This window comes from Eublepharis macularius, chromosome 8 (genome assembly GCF_028583425.1).
Source record: "Eublepharis macularius isolate TG4126 chromosome 8, MPM_Emac_v1.0, whole genome shotgun sequence".
In the NCBI taxonomy this organism is placed as follows: Eukaryota; Metazoa; Chordata; class Lepidosauria; order Squamata; family Eublepharidae; genus Eublepharis; species Eublepharis macularius.
This window is the reverse complement of record NC_072797.1, coordinates 24,479,429-24,498,047: the sequence shown is the minus strand read 5'-3', so window position 1 is coordinate 24,498,047 and position 18,619 is coordinate 24,479,429. Positions and strand designations below refer to the sequence as shown.

The 18,619-nt window shown below is 43.6% G+C and overlaps 1 protein-coding gene across 1 annotated transcript in view; it reads right to left on the bottom strand.

Moving 5' to 3' along the window:
• Positions 1–15,448, bottom strand: part of LOC129335197 (oncostatin-M-specific receptor subunit beta-like) — a 48,362-nt gene extending 32,914 nt beyond the window's left edge. Inside the window, exons 1-5 of the mRNA XM_054987636.1 lie at positions 15,380–15,448; positions 9,242–9,320; positions 7,117–7,280; positions 3,002–3,176; positions 242–505 (exon numbers count right to left, since the gene is read on the bottom strand). Of these exons, the coding sequence (XP_054843611.1) occupies positions 242–505; positions 3,002–3,176; positions 7,117–7,280; positions 9,242–9,311 (673 nt within the window). The 5' untranslated portion in view covers positions 9,312–9,320; positions 15,380–15,448. The remainder of the gene's footprint in view (positions 1–241; positions 506–3,001; positions 3,177–7,116; positions 7,281–9,241; positions 9,321–15,379) is intronic.
• Between the last annotated feature and the right edge of the window lie 3,171 nt (positions 15,449–18,619).

The window sequence follows — 18,619 nt, the reverse complement described above, 5'->3', positions numbered from 1 at the left end:
CACTAATATTCAAGGTGACTTTAGCATATTTATCTTAACTTTTTAATGACATACTGCCAGAGTAGCTCTCTACAGTTTCAGGGTAAGCCTAAAAGTTTCTAGGTATTCAAATTAAGACATTCTGGATAAGCAAAGACAACACAATGAGCAATCTGGCCTGTGTTAATCAGGTACACTAAAATCAGTTCTTAACTGTATAACTCCCCACACCCAACAATAACTTAAAGCACTTTACGCTTACGGGTGACAAAGACTATTGTCCCGGGAGGATAAACGTTATTACAGAGCACCGCGATTCCACCTGGCTTTGAAAGGGGAACATTTTCTACAGTAAACACCATTCTTCGGTGGCTTGTACTTGCCAAATAGTTCTGGGTACCAAACATTAAATATTGTATCCTTTCCCCCTTTTTTCCAATGCAGCAAAAGGTGATGTTGGACCCTTTTTCAACAACTATATCATGGCTTGGGAATAGGTAAGCCTTGGAGTCTTCTATGTCCATTCCTGTACAAAACAACAGAGGGAAAAATACTTGTCAACATAAATCTTGGTTATTGACAGCTGGTAAGAGAGTTTGGAAATACTGAATGCACAGCTGGACATTTACTCCAAGGGTTGCTGCCATTTATTCATATGTGAAAAAATTGTAAAAAGTTTTGCCATTGGGGGGAAACGTAGAGACACTGCAGCTTCTGGTTCATGTGGAAATGTTAGCATGATTCCCACTGGCCGATGCCAAAGAGTATCCCCAATGTAAACATAAGCACAGATGTGGACAGCCTACAGTAACCCAGAATTCATGATTTAAATGTATATTTGTTGTTGCTGTTACAAACTAATAATAATATGTAGTATGTACATGCATGTATCTGGCTGCTTTTACTTGTAAGACCTCATGGTTCTTTATCCTTTTGCAATAGCAAACTGTCAGGCTCTGGCAGGGGCACAGCTGCGCAGGGCACCAGTGTGCCTAAACTGCAGCTCCCAGACACGGACAAGGACTGCTCAGGGCCCTGCTCTGTGGAAGGAGGGGAGGTATACATTACCCTTGCTCCCTCCCTACCACTCACGGGCCTGCTCAACCGATCAAGATCCCTACTGCCTCCGCTTCTCGCCTCCGCTTCTCACACTCCTCTCCTTTCTTTCTCTTCACTCACATATTCTCCTAAACTTCCACTTCCTTCCCCACTCCTACACAACCCACTGAGCCTGCCTTTATAGGGCTTCTCCCAACTTCCCCCTCCCTTCCTCCCAGGCTCTTTCCTATCCCTGATGCCCTCCAGCTGGGTATGCCCTCAGGTGTTCCCTCTCTCATCCCAGTCTCTCCCTGCTCTCCTATTCTTTCTTGCAGGGTGGGGCTAGATGTAGCCCAGCTGGGGACACCCTCAGGTATTCCTCCTTTCATTCCTCCCTGCTCCCTTATCCTTTCCTGCAGGATGGGGCTGGCAGGGCCTTTCAAGGCAATGGGGCTTGGCCGCCTCTGCTCATGAGGAGACACCCTGGCCTTCTGGGTTCTGGCCAGTTCCCCAGGGTAAACTTTGCTGCTGGTTCCCCCTAGGACTTGGGCAGGGGTTTCTAGCCCATCTGTTAAGGCATCAGCGTCCCAGGTAGGTGTGTGTGCCTCTGGCCCTTTAAGGCTTGGTTGGGCCGCACGCGCCTGGCTGGCTTCTCCAGCTGGCTCCTTTTCCTCTTCCCTCTCTGCTGGCTGGAGCCGTGTCGCCTCCTCTGGGCTGGCTGTGATTTCCTAAATGGGAATCACTTTCCTCTACTTAGTTCTTTTTAAACACAACTAGAAAGTCACCTAAGCAGGGTCAGCGCCGGTTAGAACTTGGATGGGAAGTCCAAGGTCGCTATGCCAAGGAAGTCCAGGTTGCTATGCAGAGGCTGGCAATGGCAAACCACCTATGAACGTCTCTTGCCTTGAAAACCCTATGGGGTGGTCATGTCAGCTGCAACGTGGCAACGCTTTACACCTACACACACTCACCACCCCTTAATTTATAGACACACTGTCAGGTTCGGCCATGGGCATGGCAGTGACTGACACCTGAGCTTCTGCTGGGCTAGTCCCACAGACATCCAGGCTCAGCATAGGCTACTGCCTAGTGGTCGGAGGGGGTTTACATCACCCTCTCAGCCAGTTCTGGGCCTACTTCTCCACTTGCCTCCACTCCTTCCTCCTCCCTCTCTCCCCCTCTCTTTCTGGGGCTTGTCTGTGGCTGCTCCTGGGTCTCCTGGGGTCCACTGGCTGCCTCCTTGCCTGTCAGTGGCTCCCCCGGGTATTGGCATCCCACTGCTCCATGCCTGCTGGGGCTGTGTCGTACCTTCTCTGCAGCCTTCCTCTATCTGCTGTGGCAGTGGTACACCTTTTGCTGGCACTGGGTGCCATGGCTGCGGTAAGTCCAAGGGATGCGGGCAGCTCACACATGCAATTTAAAGGACTTGCCCATCTTCAGCTTCAGGAATGTGGTGATATAAGACTTCTAATATATAAATTAATAAAAATAAAATCTTTGGCTAAAGTTTGGCTATATACATATCTGATGTTTGCCTTCTTCCTTCAACTAGTCACAGGGTTTTTTTGTCCAGGAGTAAGCTTGAAGCATTACTCCACCAAAACCAATAATAATTTCCCCCTTCTATTGTTTGTGACAGAACATAAGGGCCAGGGAAGCAGAGGCTAAGACTTTCTAATCGAAGCATTGCTTTGAAATAAGGTTTCTAAATACAAGGCCAAAACGTGAATATCAGTCGAGGAGGAGAAGAGCTACATTCACGGAACATAATAGAGCCATAGCACAAGCTGAAATTATGCAATCAGTTCTGCACTCAGAGTATGAAAGTGTTGTTTGCTGGATAATTTCCTTCTCTAGAAAACTATAGCCCAATACAAAGAAACAAGGAAGCCTTCCACAGAAAAAGATTACACAATTGCAGTTTTGGTGCATCACAAAGTGCTACAGCTGCATTACCTGCTTTATACTGGCAAGCTTTGCTTACCTTTCACTTCCTTTGACTCAGTCCAATGACTCCAAGTTTCAGACACTGGTACATTTTCACTTATCACTAGACTCCTGATTCGTACTGCAAACAACATACACTCCAAGGGTGCTTTGGAAACCCACATCCATTGTATAGGTCGATTTGATTTGTTGAGAGTTGTTGTGTAATTCACCTAAAAATAAAAGAGGAAGAGGAATACGGAATGTTGAGGCAATATCTATGCATTGTTATGATTTCACTGTTCCCCTTCCTTTATTGTAAACTCTGGGCCTCAGAGCAGCTTTGGACAAGATTGTGTTGTATAAATTAAATACTTTGTAGTGCTTGTCCCTCAACCTGTTCTTTTTGAAAATACAGTTTTCGCATACAACTTGAACACATGTCAAATGGGAGAAATATGGAAGTCGCACTTCAGGCAAGACAGTGTTGTGGGTTAACAGGAAGAATGCAATACAGAAATACTTGTGCATTTCATGCACTGATCACAGAATCACAGAGTTGGAAGGGGTCGTACAGACCTTCTTGTCCAATCCCCTGCCCAATGCAGGATGAGCCTAAAGCATCTCTGACAAATATCCAGCCTCTTCTTGAAAACTCCAATGAAGAGGAGCTCACCACTCCCTAAGCAACTGATTCCACCTTTGAACTACTCTGACTGTGAAAACGTTTTTCCTAATATCCAGCCGGTACCTTTCTGCATGTAATTTAAGCCCATTGCTTTGGGTCCTGCCAGCTGGAACAGCTCCTTGCCCTCCTCCAAATGTCAGCCTTTCAAATATTTAAAGAGAGCAATCATGTCCCCCCTCAATCTCCTCTTCTCCAAACTAAACATTCCCAAGGCCCTCAGCGTTTTCTCGTAGGGCTCAGTCTCCAGACCCCTGAACATCCTCGTTGCACTCTTCTGAACCTTCTCAATTTTGTCCACATCCTTTTTGAAGTGAAGCCTCCAGAACTGCACACAGTACTCCAGGAGCAGCCTGACCAGGGCAGTAAAAAGAGGGACTAGAGACAAACACTACTATCCAGAAGTGTATCCCCCATCCAGTATTTGTGCTTCACATTTTTGTGGCCCAGATGTAATACTGTGCACTTACCTATGTTGAATTGCATCCTGTTCACAACTGATTCCTTCTCATCTCATCATGATCAGCTGAAAATTATATTTGTTGCTAGACTTGTGTCCTATTTGTTTTCTAACACTAGTCATTATCATAAAATATATTGATTTTTAGAAACTTTATTCTAGAAAGTACTTAAGATACAATTCATTCTTCATTAACTGCACATTGTCTTGGGTGTGTCTAAAAGCTTTGTTGTTTCCAAAAAGCAAAAGAGAAAATAAACCAATTTTTTAAAAAGAATATTTTGCAAAATCTGGAGAACATATGTGATTTGTTTCTGCACAAGCACAATTCTGAGCTTTGACCTCAGTGTGCAATACAAGGAAACTTGGTTCTTATTGAAGCCGCAGGAGTTTTACCACTCACATCAAAACAAAATAAAAACAAAAGATAAATGACGGGCTCAGAAATCTTTTTCCTCAAAGTACAATGCCACTTCACTGAAAGCATTCAGAAGTCTAGCTGCCAAGCTTCAGTCTACACAGACAGTAGGGTGAGATGGTAGAATAGGCTGCATCACTTCAGATTTAATTTATTGCCCTCCTCATATTAAAACCTCCCTGCAAACAGAAACAGGTAAATGACTAAGGCCTGGCAGCTTCGGGTTGGGAAATGCCTCAAGATTTGAGGGCTGGAGCCTGGGATGGGCAGAGTTTGGGGATACAAGGGACTTCAGCAGGGTATGATGCCATAGAATCCACCTTCCAATGCAGCCATTTTCTCCAGTGGAACAGATCTCCGTAGCCTGGAGATCTGTTGTAATTCCAGGAGATCTCCGGGCCCCACGTGGAGGCTGACAACCCCAAAATCATTGCGCTAGAACCTTTGTCTCTGGTCTGCTATGTTTCTATTAGAAGGAAGCTTTTAAAAATAGAAATGTGAGAGAATATTCAAATGTAGCATTCCCTCTCTTCCGTGGGCCTGAAGTGACTGAGTGCCAGTCTTTCCACAATACAGAGGATGATGTACAATAAGCAGGGTTTTAATTTCGTATTGTGATTCTAAACAAGGCTCTAAAGTGGCAGAACTTGTTGACACACTGAGAGGGCAGAATTAATATTTCTTAACACTAAGATCAAAGGAGCAGCGATAGCAGGGGCAGAACAGGTTCCTGAAAGTCAAAAGGGGTGAATGTTGAGTAGGCGTCACAATGTCCCAGTATTCAATTGGAACTTCATGAATCTGGGTTTCATTTATTGTTTTTTCTCTATCTGAAACCTTGCTGGGAGGGGTGAAGTTCAGAGTTTTAAATGGCATTTAATATGAGGTAGCTAGGTAGCATGCTGTGTAGTTTAAGGCTGTTCAGGAAAGAGTCTTCAAATTATTTACAGGTAACACGCAGCTTTTGCTGGACTTATTACATTATAAAGGCGCTTTATTCAACCCTCAGGTGCACAGAACAGTTATCAGCTTCTATTTTTGCAGTGAATACTGGCTTCCTGTGATCTCAGAATTCTCAGTGTAAATGTATGTAATCCACTTTGGATCTCAGTGAGAAAGGCAGTCTATAAATAAACAACAACAATAATAATCGTATAACTCACAGGATCGCTAGGTTGTGAGGATAAAAGCTGGGTGACCTTGGGTCAGTCACAGCTTCTCAGAACTGTCTCAGCCCCACCCACCTCACAGGGTGATTGTTGTGGGGATAATAATAACATACTTTGTAAACTGCTCGGATTGGGCATTAAGTTGTCCTGAAGGGCCGTGAATAAATCAAATGTTGTTATTATAATAAAATAGGGGACTGAAGAGCCTTGTATGCTGCCCTGAACTTCTTTGAGGAAGGGTAGGATAAAAATGCATTACATGTCTACATAAGAAGATAACTCTCTCTTTCAGCATCAGCCCTCCATTTGCAGTATGGGAATAATAAAACTGACCTATCTTCCAAAGCTGTTGTAAGGATCACAACAACAATGCAAAGTACTTTGAAGGGAGCTCTGACTCTCAAAAGCTCATACCCTGGAAATCTAATTGGTCTTTAATTGGACCTGAATCTAGTTGGTCTTTAATTGGACCTGAATCTTGCTCTACAAATGCTAAGTATTACTCAAGTGTTAGCTGGTCAGCCTAAGAAAGCAGGTTAATTTTTCTGTTCTTCCCTTTTGCTACCTGGAGGTGCTGCAAGAAACTGAAATGTAACACATTCTTTCAACATGATAAAAGATGAAAACGACGTGGGAGGAATAATGAGTACTAAGGAAGAACATTCCTGTGCACTTACCAAAAGCTAAAGTAACATGTTAAAGCATTTGTGATTAGAATGCATCAAGAACAGAAAAAGAAACAGACCTTCTCCCAGCTTGCATTTCAACACAGAATTCACTTTAGCTCAGTGGTACAGTACGTGCAAAAGCTCCCAAGTTTAATGTCCTTTTTAAAAAAACCTCAGGAGCAAAGCTGTGAAAGACCAGAAGACCTCACTGGGTTAGATGGACCATTGATCTGTGTCAAAACACTGGGGGAAGGCTCTTAGCAGGATGCATAAAGGATCAGCCACTATTGTCATCACACAACCATGGTTACAATCTGTTTACATTATTTCAGAAATAAATCATATGAAACTATCATACAGAATATATGGGTTTGTTTAAAATTGATCCTGGTCGCCAGGGCTTTTTTTCAGCTGGAATGTGGTGGAACGGAGTTCCGGCACCTCTTAAAAATGGTCACATGGCTGGTGGCCCCGCTCCCTGATCTCCAGACAGAAGGGAATTTAGATTGCCCTCCACGCCGCCAAGCAGCATGGAGGGCAATCTAAACTCCCCTCTGTCTGGAGATCAGGGGGCGGAGCCACCGGCCATGTGACCATTATTGCCGAGGGCGATTTAAACGTTAAAAAACTCCCCCCTTTTTCCAGCTGACCCAAAGTGACGTCAATGTGCAGTCTTGAGTTCCACCACTGAGTTCCACCACCTCTTTTCCCAGAAAAAACCCTGCTGGTAGCTATATATATTCAAGAATCTGGGTTTTCAGAAAGACACTTACATTCCAGACAAGATCAGTCGCTCCAGTTTGATTGATTTGGATGTTAAAAACCATTTCTCTTTCAGAGTTATATGCTTCGTCCCCAACATCCCATTCTAGTAACAGCTGCTGAAGACCAAGGTCCTTGGAAACATTAAGGAATGTAGGTGGAAACAAGCTGTTATCTTGCGAAGAAAAAAGAGGGTATTGGATTTAATTAGACTGGTCTGAGATTCTCTAAAGCAATTTACAAGACAACATTTACAATAACAAATTTTCATTAATTTTTTGTAGACTAAAGCTATCGTACTTTGGTCACATCATGAGAAGACAAGATTCTCTGGAAAAGTTAATAATGCTAGTAAAAGTGGAAGGCAGAAGGAAAAGAGGAAGACCGAAAACGAGGTGGCTTGACTCAATAAAAGAAGCCATGTCCTCCAGTTTGCAGGATCTGAGTAGGTCTGTTAGAGACAGAACGTTTTGGAGGTCTTTCATTCATAGGGTCACCATAGGTTGGAAACAACTTGACGGCACATAACACACACACATCTGAGCCTATATTTATTATTCTGGAAGCTGTGTTGGGGGGACAGCCTATATAATATGACATATTCAACTATAAAGTTCAATCCTAAGAACGCTTTCCTGGGATCTCCATAGGGTAGACCCAAGTAGGATTCTGAGTAGACTTGCTTAGGGTTGTTCCCTTAGACTGGTACAATCAACAACAAAACACATTTCTTATTCTTGTTCATCCTTTCTGCCTTGCTCTTCCTGTGTCTTTTATATAAAAAGCAGCAACTGGCTATACTTGGAAGCAATGTTTACCTTTCTGACTCACAGTGCTGCAAAATTACTGAAAAGATTCCATGTAGCATGCTGCTGGAAAATGTCATTAAGATATAATACAGGCAATCTATACTAGAGATGGGCACGATCCGCATTACGATCGAAAAAAAACCACGATAATGGTGATTGCGCGATCATGACCTGGCGGATTGTGATCGTCCGCGGCCAACGATCCAGTGATCGGGAGAGGCCTGGATCGTTGCGTTCAGGCTCAGATCGGGGATCCAGACACTCAGGTACCAGCAATCTATTCCCCTGGCAACGGAGCCAGGGGAAAGCCTGAGCTGTGTTTGCCCTCCTTCTGTCGCCCTGGAAACTCAAATGGAAGCCCAGCTTTCCTTGATCAGCAGGGCTTCCTTCCAACCACGGAGCAGCAAAGCAGTCACAAGTTGGGGGAAGACACCCAGGGGAGGGAGGGGGAAGGGGGTGTTCTGTAGCCATGGGCACTCCAATCTCATCCCTGCAAACCCTGATAGGCAGCTCTGACGGCCAAACACAGACCTCCTGTGTTGCTGAATGGGACCTGAGGGGAGGCGGCTCATCGCCGCCTCCCCGTGTCCGCCAGGCCCGGCGGCTGCCGCCACCACCCACCTTCCCACATAGCTGGGAATAGCAGCGCAGTCCACTTTGGCCTCCACGATCCACAATCCACGGATCGGGAACGGGAGATGCTCAGTGTGGATCGTTAATTCGGGATCGCCGCCGCCGCCGATCCACGATCAGCTGGCTCATTAATTTTCTTTGGATCGTGCCCATCTCTAATCTATACTGAAGCACTGGTGGGCATTCAGACTGGCAAATTCACTGAAGGAATGTCTCTTCTGAGGCCGTGCCAGCTCTGACAGGACATTGGCCATTTCCACGTCTTACCTACCTGCGGAACATTGCGCGAAAGACCCGGAAGACAGCGTCTTCTCGCGTGAAATCGCACCAGGAAGACGCTATCTTCCGGGTCTTTCGCGCCATGTTCCGCAGGCAGGTAAGACGTGTGGAAACGGCCATTAAAATGCAAAATATGCTTTTTCCTGCAGAACTATTGCATTCATGTGCAGATGTAAATGATAACTTCAACTCTCACATATCTTGAACTGAGTGAGAATCCTAATTCTATGGCATTTTGACATGTAACATAATGAAATACATTACTTGCTACAGACTTTTGAAACTGGAGAATATGTATTGGACCTAAAGGTCAGCTTTGCCAACTGTTCTAATAAGAGCAGAAAAGGGGCATCCCAAATCTCTGCTGGTTTGTTTGACATGTACTTAAAAAAAATGAAAACATTCAAATTTTTACCTTGACTTTGTAATGGACAGAAACACATTGCTATGTAGAGAAGCACCGCCTGGAGTATAAACTGGTCCATTAGTAATTCCTGAAATAAATACATGGTAAAAATACTACATTGGGTGGGGTTATGCATGAATGTTGAGTCTAATATCTTTAGCATCTCCAAGCAAATGCAGAAAACCAGTCGCAAACTAAGGTATAAGTAAAAGCTGGACTCAACAATGTGGCATGGGTAAAGAGGTTGGATTGGATCCAAGCATCTTTTCCACTGGTGAAAAAGGACAGGGTCCCTTTGACCACCCCAGAAGCTATGCTGAAGATCAGGGGACCTGTATAGATAAAAGCCATGTGAGACAGGGGATTGGGAAAGATGGCTGGATCCAACCTATTATCTGATAGATCTTGCAAGGAACAGATGAGAATTATTATTATTATTACCACTACTAATAGAAATACCACCATCTTAAGATTATTTCAAAGAATAATGAGACAAGGTTCTGAACCCCACCTACTTGCAGAGCACATATGGCAACTAGAGGAGTTCAGAAGTATTTAGGGACACATTAGAAATTTGTTCCTTTCACACATAAAGACTGAAATATGTGAGGCATCTCACACATTAAGATTGGCAGTTGTGCAGTCAGGTGGAAACAGGGATGGAATCCACTCCCTGTCTCAACTGCTGGATTTAAATGACTCCTTCAAATTGTTCAGTGCTTTACAGGTTGGGAAAAAATTCCTTACCTCCTGTTTCAAATGGGCAATACAGGCCATTAACAGTGCAGTCCTAAACATACACCCTTCAAAGTCCACCAAAGTAAAAAGGCTTAGAAGGGTATGACTCTGTTTAGAACTGCATGGTAAAATGCTACCTTTAAAATCCCTTTGGCCCAGACACATTAGCAGCTATTGAAACTCCTGATAGCCTTTTTTAAAAAGTTCATATGGGAACTGCACTTAGCAGAATCAGGTCCAAATGGTCCAGTTAATTAGGATATATCAATCGGGAGTCTCTCAAGGATTTGCAGGGAGCATCTCATTTTCTTTCCCTCACCACGTCCTCTTTCCCTTCCCTCCCATAGCCTCCCTCCCTTTTACTTTTTCCTTCTCTCCTTCCCATACACCTTTGTCTGCCCCCTGTCATCACCTTTCCCCCTTCCCCTCCTCGGCAGTCTCTCCCTTATAGCCTAGTTGCCTGGTGCCGACTGAGCTGAGCCCAGTTACATGGTGCAAGGAATTGTAGGGGTACTTCACTTTTCCCTGTATCCCTTTCCCCACAGTGCTTCCTCGATATGCTCACCTTTCCCTACTTCCGTCTTTCTTTCAACCCCGCCAAACAACGTACTTTTTATCTGCCCCACATCTTCACCTGTATTTCTTAATTTACTTCATTTATATGCTGCCTTTCTCCACAATGGGGACCCAAAGCAGCTTACATCATTCTCCTTGCCTCCATTTTATCTTCACAGAAAACCTGAAACGTAAGTTAGGCTGGACTGGAGTGTGACTGGAATGAAGTCATCCAGTGCGCTTTCACCACAGAGTGGTGATTTGAACCTGGGTCTCCTGGATCCTACTCTGAAACGCTAACCACTACACTACACTATCTTTTGTATATGTGTGTGGGTGTGTGTGTTGAACAGTTGCAAGCAGCTGGACCGCAGTGAGTCATGCAAGCTGTGTGGTATCAAGTCGTCTGATGGATGGTTCTTGGCATCCTGACAACCTCCAAGTGGTAGCTGGAGACATCCCAGAATTACAGCTGAACTCCAGGCCACAGAAATCAGTTCTCCGGGTGAAACAAGCTGCTTTGGAGTGTGTGGACTATGGCATCACACCCTGCTGAGTCCTTCTCCCCAACGCATTCTCTCCAAGCTCAACCTCTCAAATCTCCAAGAATTTCGTGACCTGGAGTTGGCAACTCTAGCCTGGCCCCAATGAGTCCTCCCTCAAAGGCCAAAACAGCCCTGGCAAGGGCCATGCCCCCTCCCCCTGCCTTTTACTGACAAAAGCCAAGTCTGAAATACAGGCTGAACTGTTATGGTTGCCTAGCAACAGCCACTGAAGACATCTGGTTAAAGCTACAAGTGCTCTTTTTATTATTTTGGGTTCTTTTAATGCCCCCCAATGTATTTTTTAATTATTTTTTTTTAGTTTTCAGATTTTTATGCAAACCCCAGGATATTTTTCAAGTGTATAGGAAGATCTGTCTTCTCCAGTCTCCAGATTCAAATATCCACAGATCAGGGCCACTTGATATGCTATATTCATTTACTTTGCAATAGCCTGTACTGGCTTGGCTTCTGAAGCAGGGTGCATTAAGCTGGCCATGAGAGCCAATTTGGTGTAATGGTTAAAAGTGGCAGGACTCTAATCTGGAAAGCTGGGTTTGATTCCCCACTCCTCCGCTTGAAGCCAGCTGGGTGACCTTGGGCCAGTCACAGCTCTTCGGAACTCTCTCAGCCCCACCCACCTCACAGGGTGATTGTCGTGAGGATAATAATAACACTTTGTAAACCACTCTGAAGGGATCAGAATGTTGTTGTTGTTATAGATCCAGAGGAGTTAGCCGTGTTAGTCTGTAGTAGCAAAATCAAAAAGAGTCCAGTAGCACCTTTAAGACTAACCAATTTTATTGTAGCATAAGCTTTCGAGAATCAAGTTCTCTTTGTCAGATGCATGGTACAGAAACTGGTCAAATATAGAAGAGCAGGGGCGGGGAGGGGAGGAGAGAGAAGATGCAGTTAGGGTGGGAGAGGGAGGATGCAACCAAAACATTCCTTTGCTAGTAAATGTAAACATCTCCTTTTGGTGTGGCACCAAAAGGAGATGTTTACATTTACTAGCAAAGGAATGTTGTTGTTATAATTATTATTATTTTAAAAAGGAATTGTTTTCAAATAAATGCTTACTCTTACAGTGGATCTGCCTGTACTTCTTCTAGAACTGCTCTTTGTACACAGTCAGGAACATTTCCTTTTTGATTAGGAGGTAGTGATGGGAGGAAGGAAGAGAAATTTCCTCAGAACTTTCTCCAAAGACAAAATAAGGATTATGATTTACTGGCAAGCAGAATACTGAAGTATATGCAGAATGGAACCCAGATTAACAGAAAAAAGAGAGACATTTGTCCATCATTACTGATCTTCTCACTGAGGAGTCACATATTCTACCAGCAGAATACCGTGTAGTATAGAAGTTGTTGGGCTGTGAATCAGCACTCTACTGGTTCGAATCCCACTACTGCCATGAGCTCAGCAGCTGGCCTTGGGTCAGCCACTCCTCTCAGCCCCAGCTCCCCAACTATATCATGGGGATAGTAACATTGACTTTGTTAACCACTCTGAGCGTGCACTAATCTATCTAGAACAGCAGTATGTAAATACAGTTGTTATTATTATTAGCTTCTTGGAGAACTAGTGAGATAAAAAAGGTGACAGATGGAAATGTTGGCTAATCTACCGTTAAACAGTCTAGTACCTGGATACTCAGGTGAACACAGCTGAAGGTGAATGATATATGCATATAAGGTTCATAAAATCTTACAGAGCAGAATTGTTCTCCTAATTCCTGATTTTTATACGGGCATGAACACAACCTAATACAGATATATTAAAACTGGGTTTCTATACTTCATGATGTTATTGGCTCGGATCATCTCCTTGGATGTTATTTGGACCTTAAAATTTACATTGCTTATTGTGTGCAGTTCTCCCAATACGAGTATCAGTCTAATGTATTTGACTGGAAGGGGGGAAATGTTTGGATGACAATATGGAGGTTTGGACTGAGCCTGCAGGACCTGGGTTCACGTTGCTACTCAGCCACAATGATGCCAGACCAGCCACTATCTTTCAGCCTAGCCTACCTCGCTGGGTTGTTAGGAGGGCGAAACAGGTTAAAGATGTGATAAAGATGGCACTCGGTCTGAATTGGCCCTTTTGTTTACCAGGAAAGTTCCCTCCAGGATGGATCTCTGGAAGGCTCAGCTGCTGGGGGCCAGGGGCCAGTCAAGCCAACCTCTGGCAGTGCTGGACCCATCCAGAAGCAGTAGCCACAGGTGTAGGCTCAACCACTGCAAGGGGTTCAGTACCACTTCTAGCCAGGCTCAAGCCAAGAAACCTCTGTGGGTGTTGCCAGAACCATAGAGGCAATTCAGCATGCTCCCGGGCCATTATAACATCTCAATTTACCCCCAACAGTACCTGCATTATCTAAAGAATGTATTCAGAAAGAGCCCTTCCCATGTTTGTTTTATTTATTATTTGCAAATCTCTTGTTAGCAGACAGCAACTGTCGTGTATCCTATAGTTTTTCGCAGTTTGCATTAGCAGCCAGGAAGATCAAATCCAAGGCTTCTCTGAATGGGGTGTCCTTACGTCCGGTACGATTCCTTGTACCGTTTAATTTTTCTAACAATGATGCTGGATGTAACTGTTTTTAGATTAAGCATGTTTTCCATATTTTGTGATGGCCTATGGCTAAGGACAATAAAACTACTACTACTACTCTTACTTAAAATAGCCCTTTATTTGCAGCAACTTCTAACTTTTTTGTTAAACAGTTTTAAATACTACATTCCGTTGCAGATTTGTGCCACACGCAGGCATATTGGGAAACACCATTAAAAAGCAAACGTGTGTGCGTGTAGAGTCAACCTGCATATATTCTATGCACATGGAATCACATAAGTGCACAGTTTCAAGGGTACTTCTGTATATTAAAGCTTCTATTAAAGCAACGGGAACCTCTCCTCCAAATAAGCTGGCAACCTTAAATATGGCTGCAGGTGCACCCTTTTTGTAATGTCTGAAAGTTAAGACAAAACGAAGAGAGAGTACTGGGAGGTTTACACACAATGGCATAAGGACCAAAATAAACATTACGCAGGAAATGAGTATCACAATCTTTCAGCCATTTTTTAAAATTAAAAGTATCTGCAATCTCATTTTCAGCCTCCCAGGGGACCAGAAGAGGTGGGTGGGATAGTTTCATCACATACTCTTTCTCTGTAAGAATAAGCACCCCTCCTCCCCCGAGCTGTTTTTTGCACCAATGAGGGAAATGATACGGTAATTTGGTAAATAAAAATTGCTGGAAGAGAAAATGTTAAGTAGCAGTTCTACTTGCTGTTTCTCTGCTTAAACTGGCAGTCTTCTGAAACCGCTTTTCCTTTTAGAAAAAAGTTGGGGGACTGTTACCGGCATCTCTTGTGTAACATCTAGTTTGACCCTAATGAGGCCAAAATCAGTATGCTAGCTGGTGGCTGTCTATTCCGTCAGCTGTTCTCCAATCCCAGATCTATGTGTCTTTCCCAGCATTACTCTTACTACTCAAGATCTTTAAACTAACAAATTAGAGATCTTGGGGACAAACTAGAGGAGACACTGAAAATCCATGATCACCTTTTCAGGCTCTTTACATTTATTTTAAAGGCAGCAGGAGGACAAAGAGAGAAATTGGATCGGAAATATGTTCTACTTACACACTTTTCCCCATGTGATGCCTTCCCCTCCTATTCTCTGCAAGTTACAATTTGTCCAGCTTGAACGTATTTATAGGATGTGTAAGTTTTGGAACAAGGATATTTACATTATAAAAACGACATGAGTTAATCCCCATTTCCCAAGCACAATGGTCCCAGTTTGGGGTCCCATGGCTGTTCCAACATCTTGTCTTGCTGGCCATACACATAGCCAAGACAATTCTATACCTCTAAGGTTTGCCCTTGCTCCAGGGTCCTTCATAGTATTGACCAGGGTTGGTAAGTTTTTTTCTGATCTGCTACTGTGTCTATAACAGCAGCCCTGAACCTACTCCATACCAGGAGATGTTCAAGCTGCTATACTTCTTCATGTCAGGTTTCTATTGGGAGAAGAGCATAAAAAGGCAGAGGAAAAGAATTGTAGTTCAGAAAATGTATGGATGTGTGGTACCTTCCTAGATTTTCCGAGCTACAAGAAAAGAAAGTGATCAGAAGTAATCCCCAACGAGACCAGGCATAGCCCTGTTAACAGGAAGTATAACTTGGAATATTACATACACTCTCTCACCTTACACATGTAAAGGCAGCTCAAAGAATAGCTGTCTAGAAAGAAGAGCCAAAAACAGAAGAAACCCCTGGAAAACAGAACGGCAACATACCTTGTGTGTCCCGGCTTTCTTCTTAGTAAGACCTAAGAATACTCTTACGTAACTTTTCCAAATGCTCACTCTTATTAGCTTCCCACTGCATTCTGCCAGAGGCTGCTTTTTATTTCCTGTTTTTTTTTTCTTTCTCCTCCCTCCCCGATCATGAAAAGTGTTACTCAGTGGTTATTATTGTGAAGATAGTAGACCCAGTACAAACAAGGAGGGGCCAAGGAATGAGCTAAAGGGGATGGCAAGATGCCACTGAGGGAAATCAGATGCGGGAGGTAAGTGTGGGGTTTTGCCTGATTTGATATGATAGGTTTTAATGGACCTCCTCTGTCTAGGAAATGGAAAGAAATGGTCAAAAAGAACCGATCCAAAATTATGTGCTGCCTCATCATGGCATTGTTAAGAATGCCTGAATAGAAGTTTTCTCTGGAATCTCAAACAGAGTTTGCTGTGAGTTTCCCTGAAAATAGCTCATGGGTATTTCAGTAGTGGTGGGGAAATGCAAACACCTCCCTTAATTTTACAGGTGTGAGAATCAGCATATGAAAGTGACATCTGGGTACCAGCAGAGGTCTCTGACTGGGGTGCTATTTCCAGGTTTTGTTCCAGGAAACTGTAATTTAGGGGGCTCCAACACACAGTTGGAGAGCCATAGCTGAGCGCCAGTTTGGTGCAGCGGATAAAAGTGCAGGACTCTAATCTGATGAACTGGGTTTGATTCCTCACCTCTCCACTTGCATCCAGCTGGGTGACCTTGGGTCAGTCACAGCTTCTAGGAGCTCTCTCAGCCTCACCCATCTCACAGGGTGATTATTGTTGTGGGGATAATAACATACTTTATAAATGGCTCTGAGTGGGCGTTAAGTCATCCTGGGGGTGGTATATAAACTGAGTATTATTATTATAGTATACCAGCAGCTGCAGAGTAGCTCGTGCATCCCTTAGAATACTGAAGGTCACAAAACAATTGGTCCTGGGATTTTTTTAAAAAATCTTCTATTTCATGAGATTTTTCTCTGTGTTGCTTAGTAGATAGCTTCATTTCTGGTGCTCTTCCTAACCCATGTTGTTTCTAGGACAGAACAAAACAGCTCATTTTTCCTTTTTCAGAAGTGGCTGTCATTAAAGAAAAGGCTGGTAACCAGTACTGCACCCAGTAAAACTGGGAGGAACTTTTCACCACTGTGTTTTGTTTGTGAACAGGCGTTGCAAACCATGGTGCGCCTCACAACAAGCATATTTGCTTGCAGGGAGGGAGATTTTGCCCCTCGCCATGTCTTTGGACCCTTATTATTCCTGTACTGAGCTTTGTGCAACTACACCTCAAAAGCAACATAAGAAGAGCGTGGAGAATACAGCAAAAAGAAATGCACCAGCTACAGAGCATTGGTGACCATCAGGAGCCACATAGGAAACCCGTTGTTTTTTCTCCATTATCCCACTCCAATTCTTCCCACCCCAATATACAAATTCTGCCCCTTGTTTGGCATCACCGTGGACAGCCTCACACTTTGGCATTGGTTGTAATACTGCACAAAATTACATCAAATCCTGGCAGTGATTCTTGAACCTTGAAATCCTTAGCAGGTCCCTACTTTAGCAGGTCTACTCAGAAGTAAATCTCATGTTATTCATTGAAGCTTACCTCCAGGGAAGTATCCTTCGGAATGCAGTTACAACTTGCAGAGCATTTCGTTTTTTAAGAGGTGAAGAATCCGTGCAAGAAATTGGAGAACTTCAGAATGATGTATGTATACATACTCACCATTCCTGTGGAGTCCGATAGAACATCGCAAGATGAAGGGCTTAAAGGTCTTCAGGGACTTTTCTTGCCTTGGAGCCAAACCCAGTCCTCTGGTTTACCACAAAGCTGAGTAACATGAAGAAGACCAGGAGATGTCTAGAGAGACACTGGCAGAAATTTTGCACTGAACCTGATTCAGCATCTTATAGAGCTCATTGGAAGACTTACGATGCAACAGTCACAATAACAAGTATTACTTGTCTGCTATCATTGCACCAGCCAGCTGGTTAGCATTTATTTATTTATTTAAAACATTTCTATACCACCTTTCTACCCAAATAGATTCAAGACAGCGAACACCAAAACATTAGAAACATTAAAACAGAGTTAAAGTATTTAAACAATTCAATAAAAATATATAAGACAATCAGGGATCCATGCCACAGAAACAAGACTAGATAATGCACTTTAAAGAGAAGATAATGCACTTTACGTAGGTCTCTCTGTGAAGCCAACTCAGACTCCAGTTGGTGCAGAATACCACAGCTAACTTATTATGAGCTAGAAAGAGCATGCATATTACTCCCATTCTGCAGTCACTCACTCTGTTGGCTGTGTGTGTTATACACCATCAAGTGGCCTCTGACCTATGATGACCCTGTGCATGAAGGACCTCCAAAATGTCCTATCCTTAACAGACTTGCTCAGATCCTGCAAACTGGAGGGCGCGGCTTCTTTTATTGAGTTGAGCCATCCTGTTTTAGGTCTTCCTCTTTTCCTGCTGCCTTCCACTTTTCCAAGCATTATTGACTCTCATGTGATTCTATTGCCTGCCCATCAGCAATTGGAGGTACTGTGTTTATCTTATTTGTAGCCTGCCTTTCTCACAGACCCTCAAGACGAATTACAGAGTGCTTCATAGCCTTGGAGACTCATATTTGCAGGACCTCCTATGCTCCACCATGACAACTTCACTTATCTGAGCAAGGCAGATACCACTCTGCAACTGGGCAAGATCCACAACAGCCAATATGCACACGTTCTCTGTAGTGGACTTTACCTTGTGGAATGACCTGCCTGAGCAAGTCAGGAAAGCTCTCATGCTTCAGGCATTCTGCAAACTATGTAAAATAAAGTTGTTCAGGAGGGCATTTTTATAAAGGTAATAAATAGAGCCATGTTATAAGTGAATGGTTCAGAAAGGTGCTTCTATAAGGGGTACACGAACATGCAGTAGAGTTTGCACAGAAGTGAAGGGATTTGTCTCCCAGATCTAGGTCCCAAAAACTGTTCATTATCTTGGCTTCCTAAACAAAACAAAATTTGGATGCACCGAGTAGAATTCTAGCTACAGCATGTATGACGGGCATTCTTGGTTGAAATACTCTGCTTCGAGTGATGGAGAAAATTTACAAAGGACAGAGAAAATGAGGTTCCATCTAGATTTTCCTGTTTCAATTACTGGAAGAAAGGCTCCCACATTTCGGTAATTCTGCAGA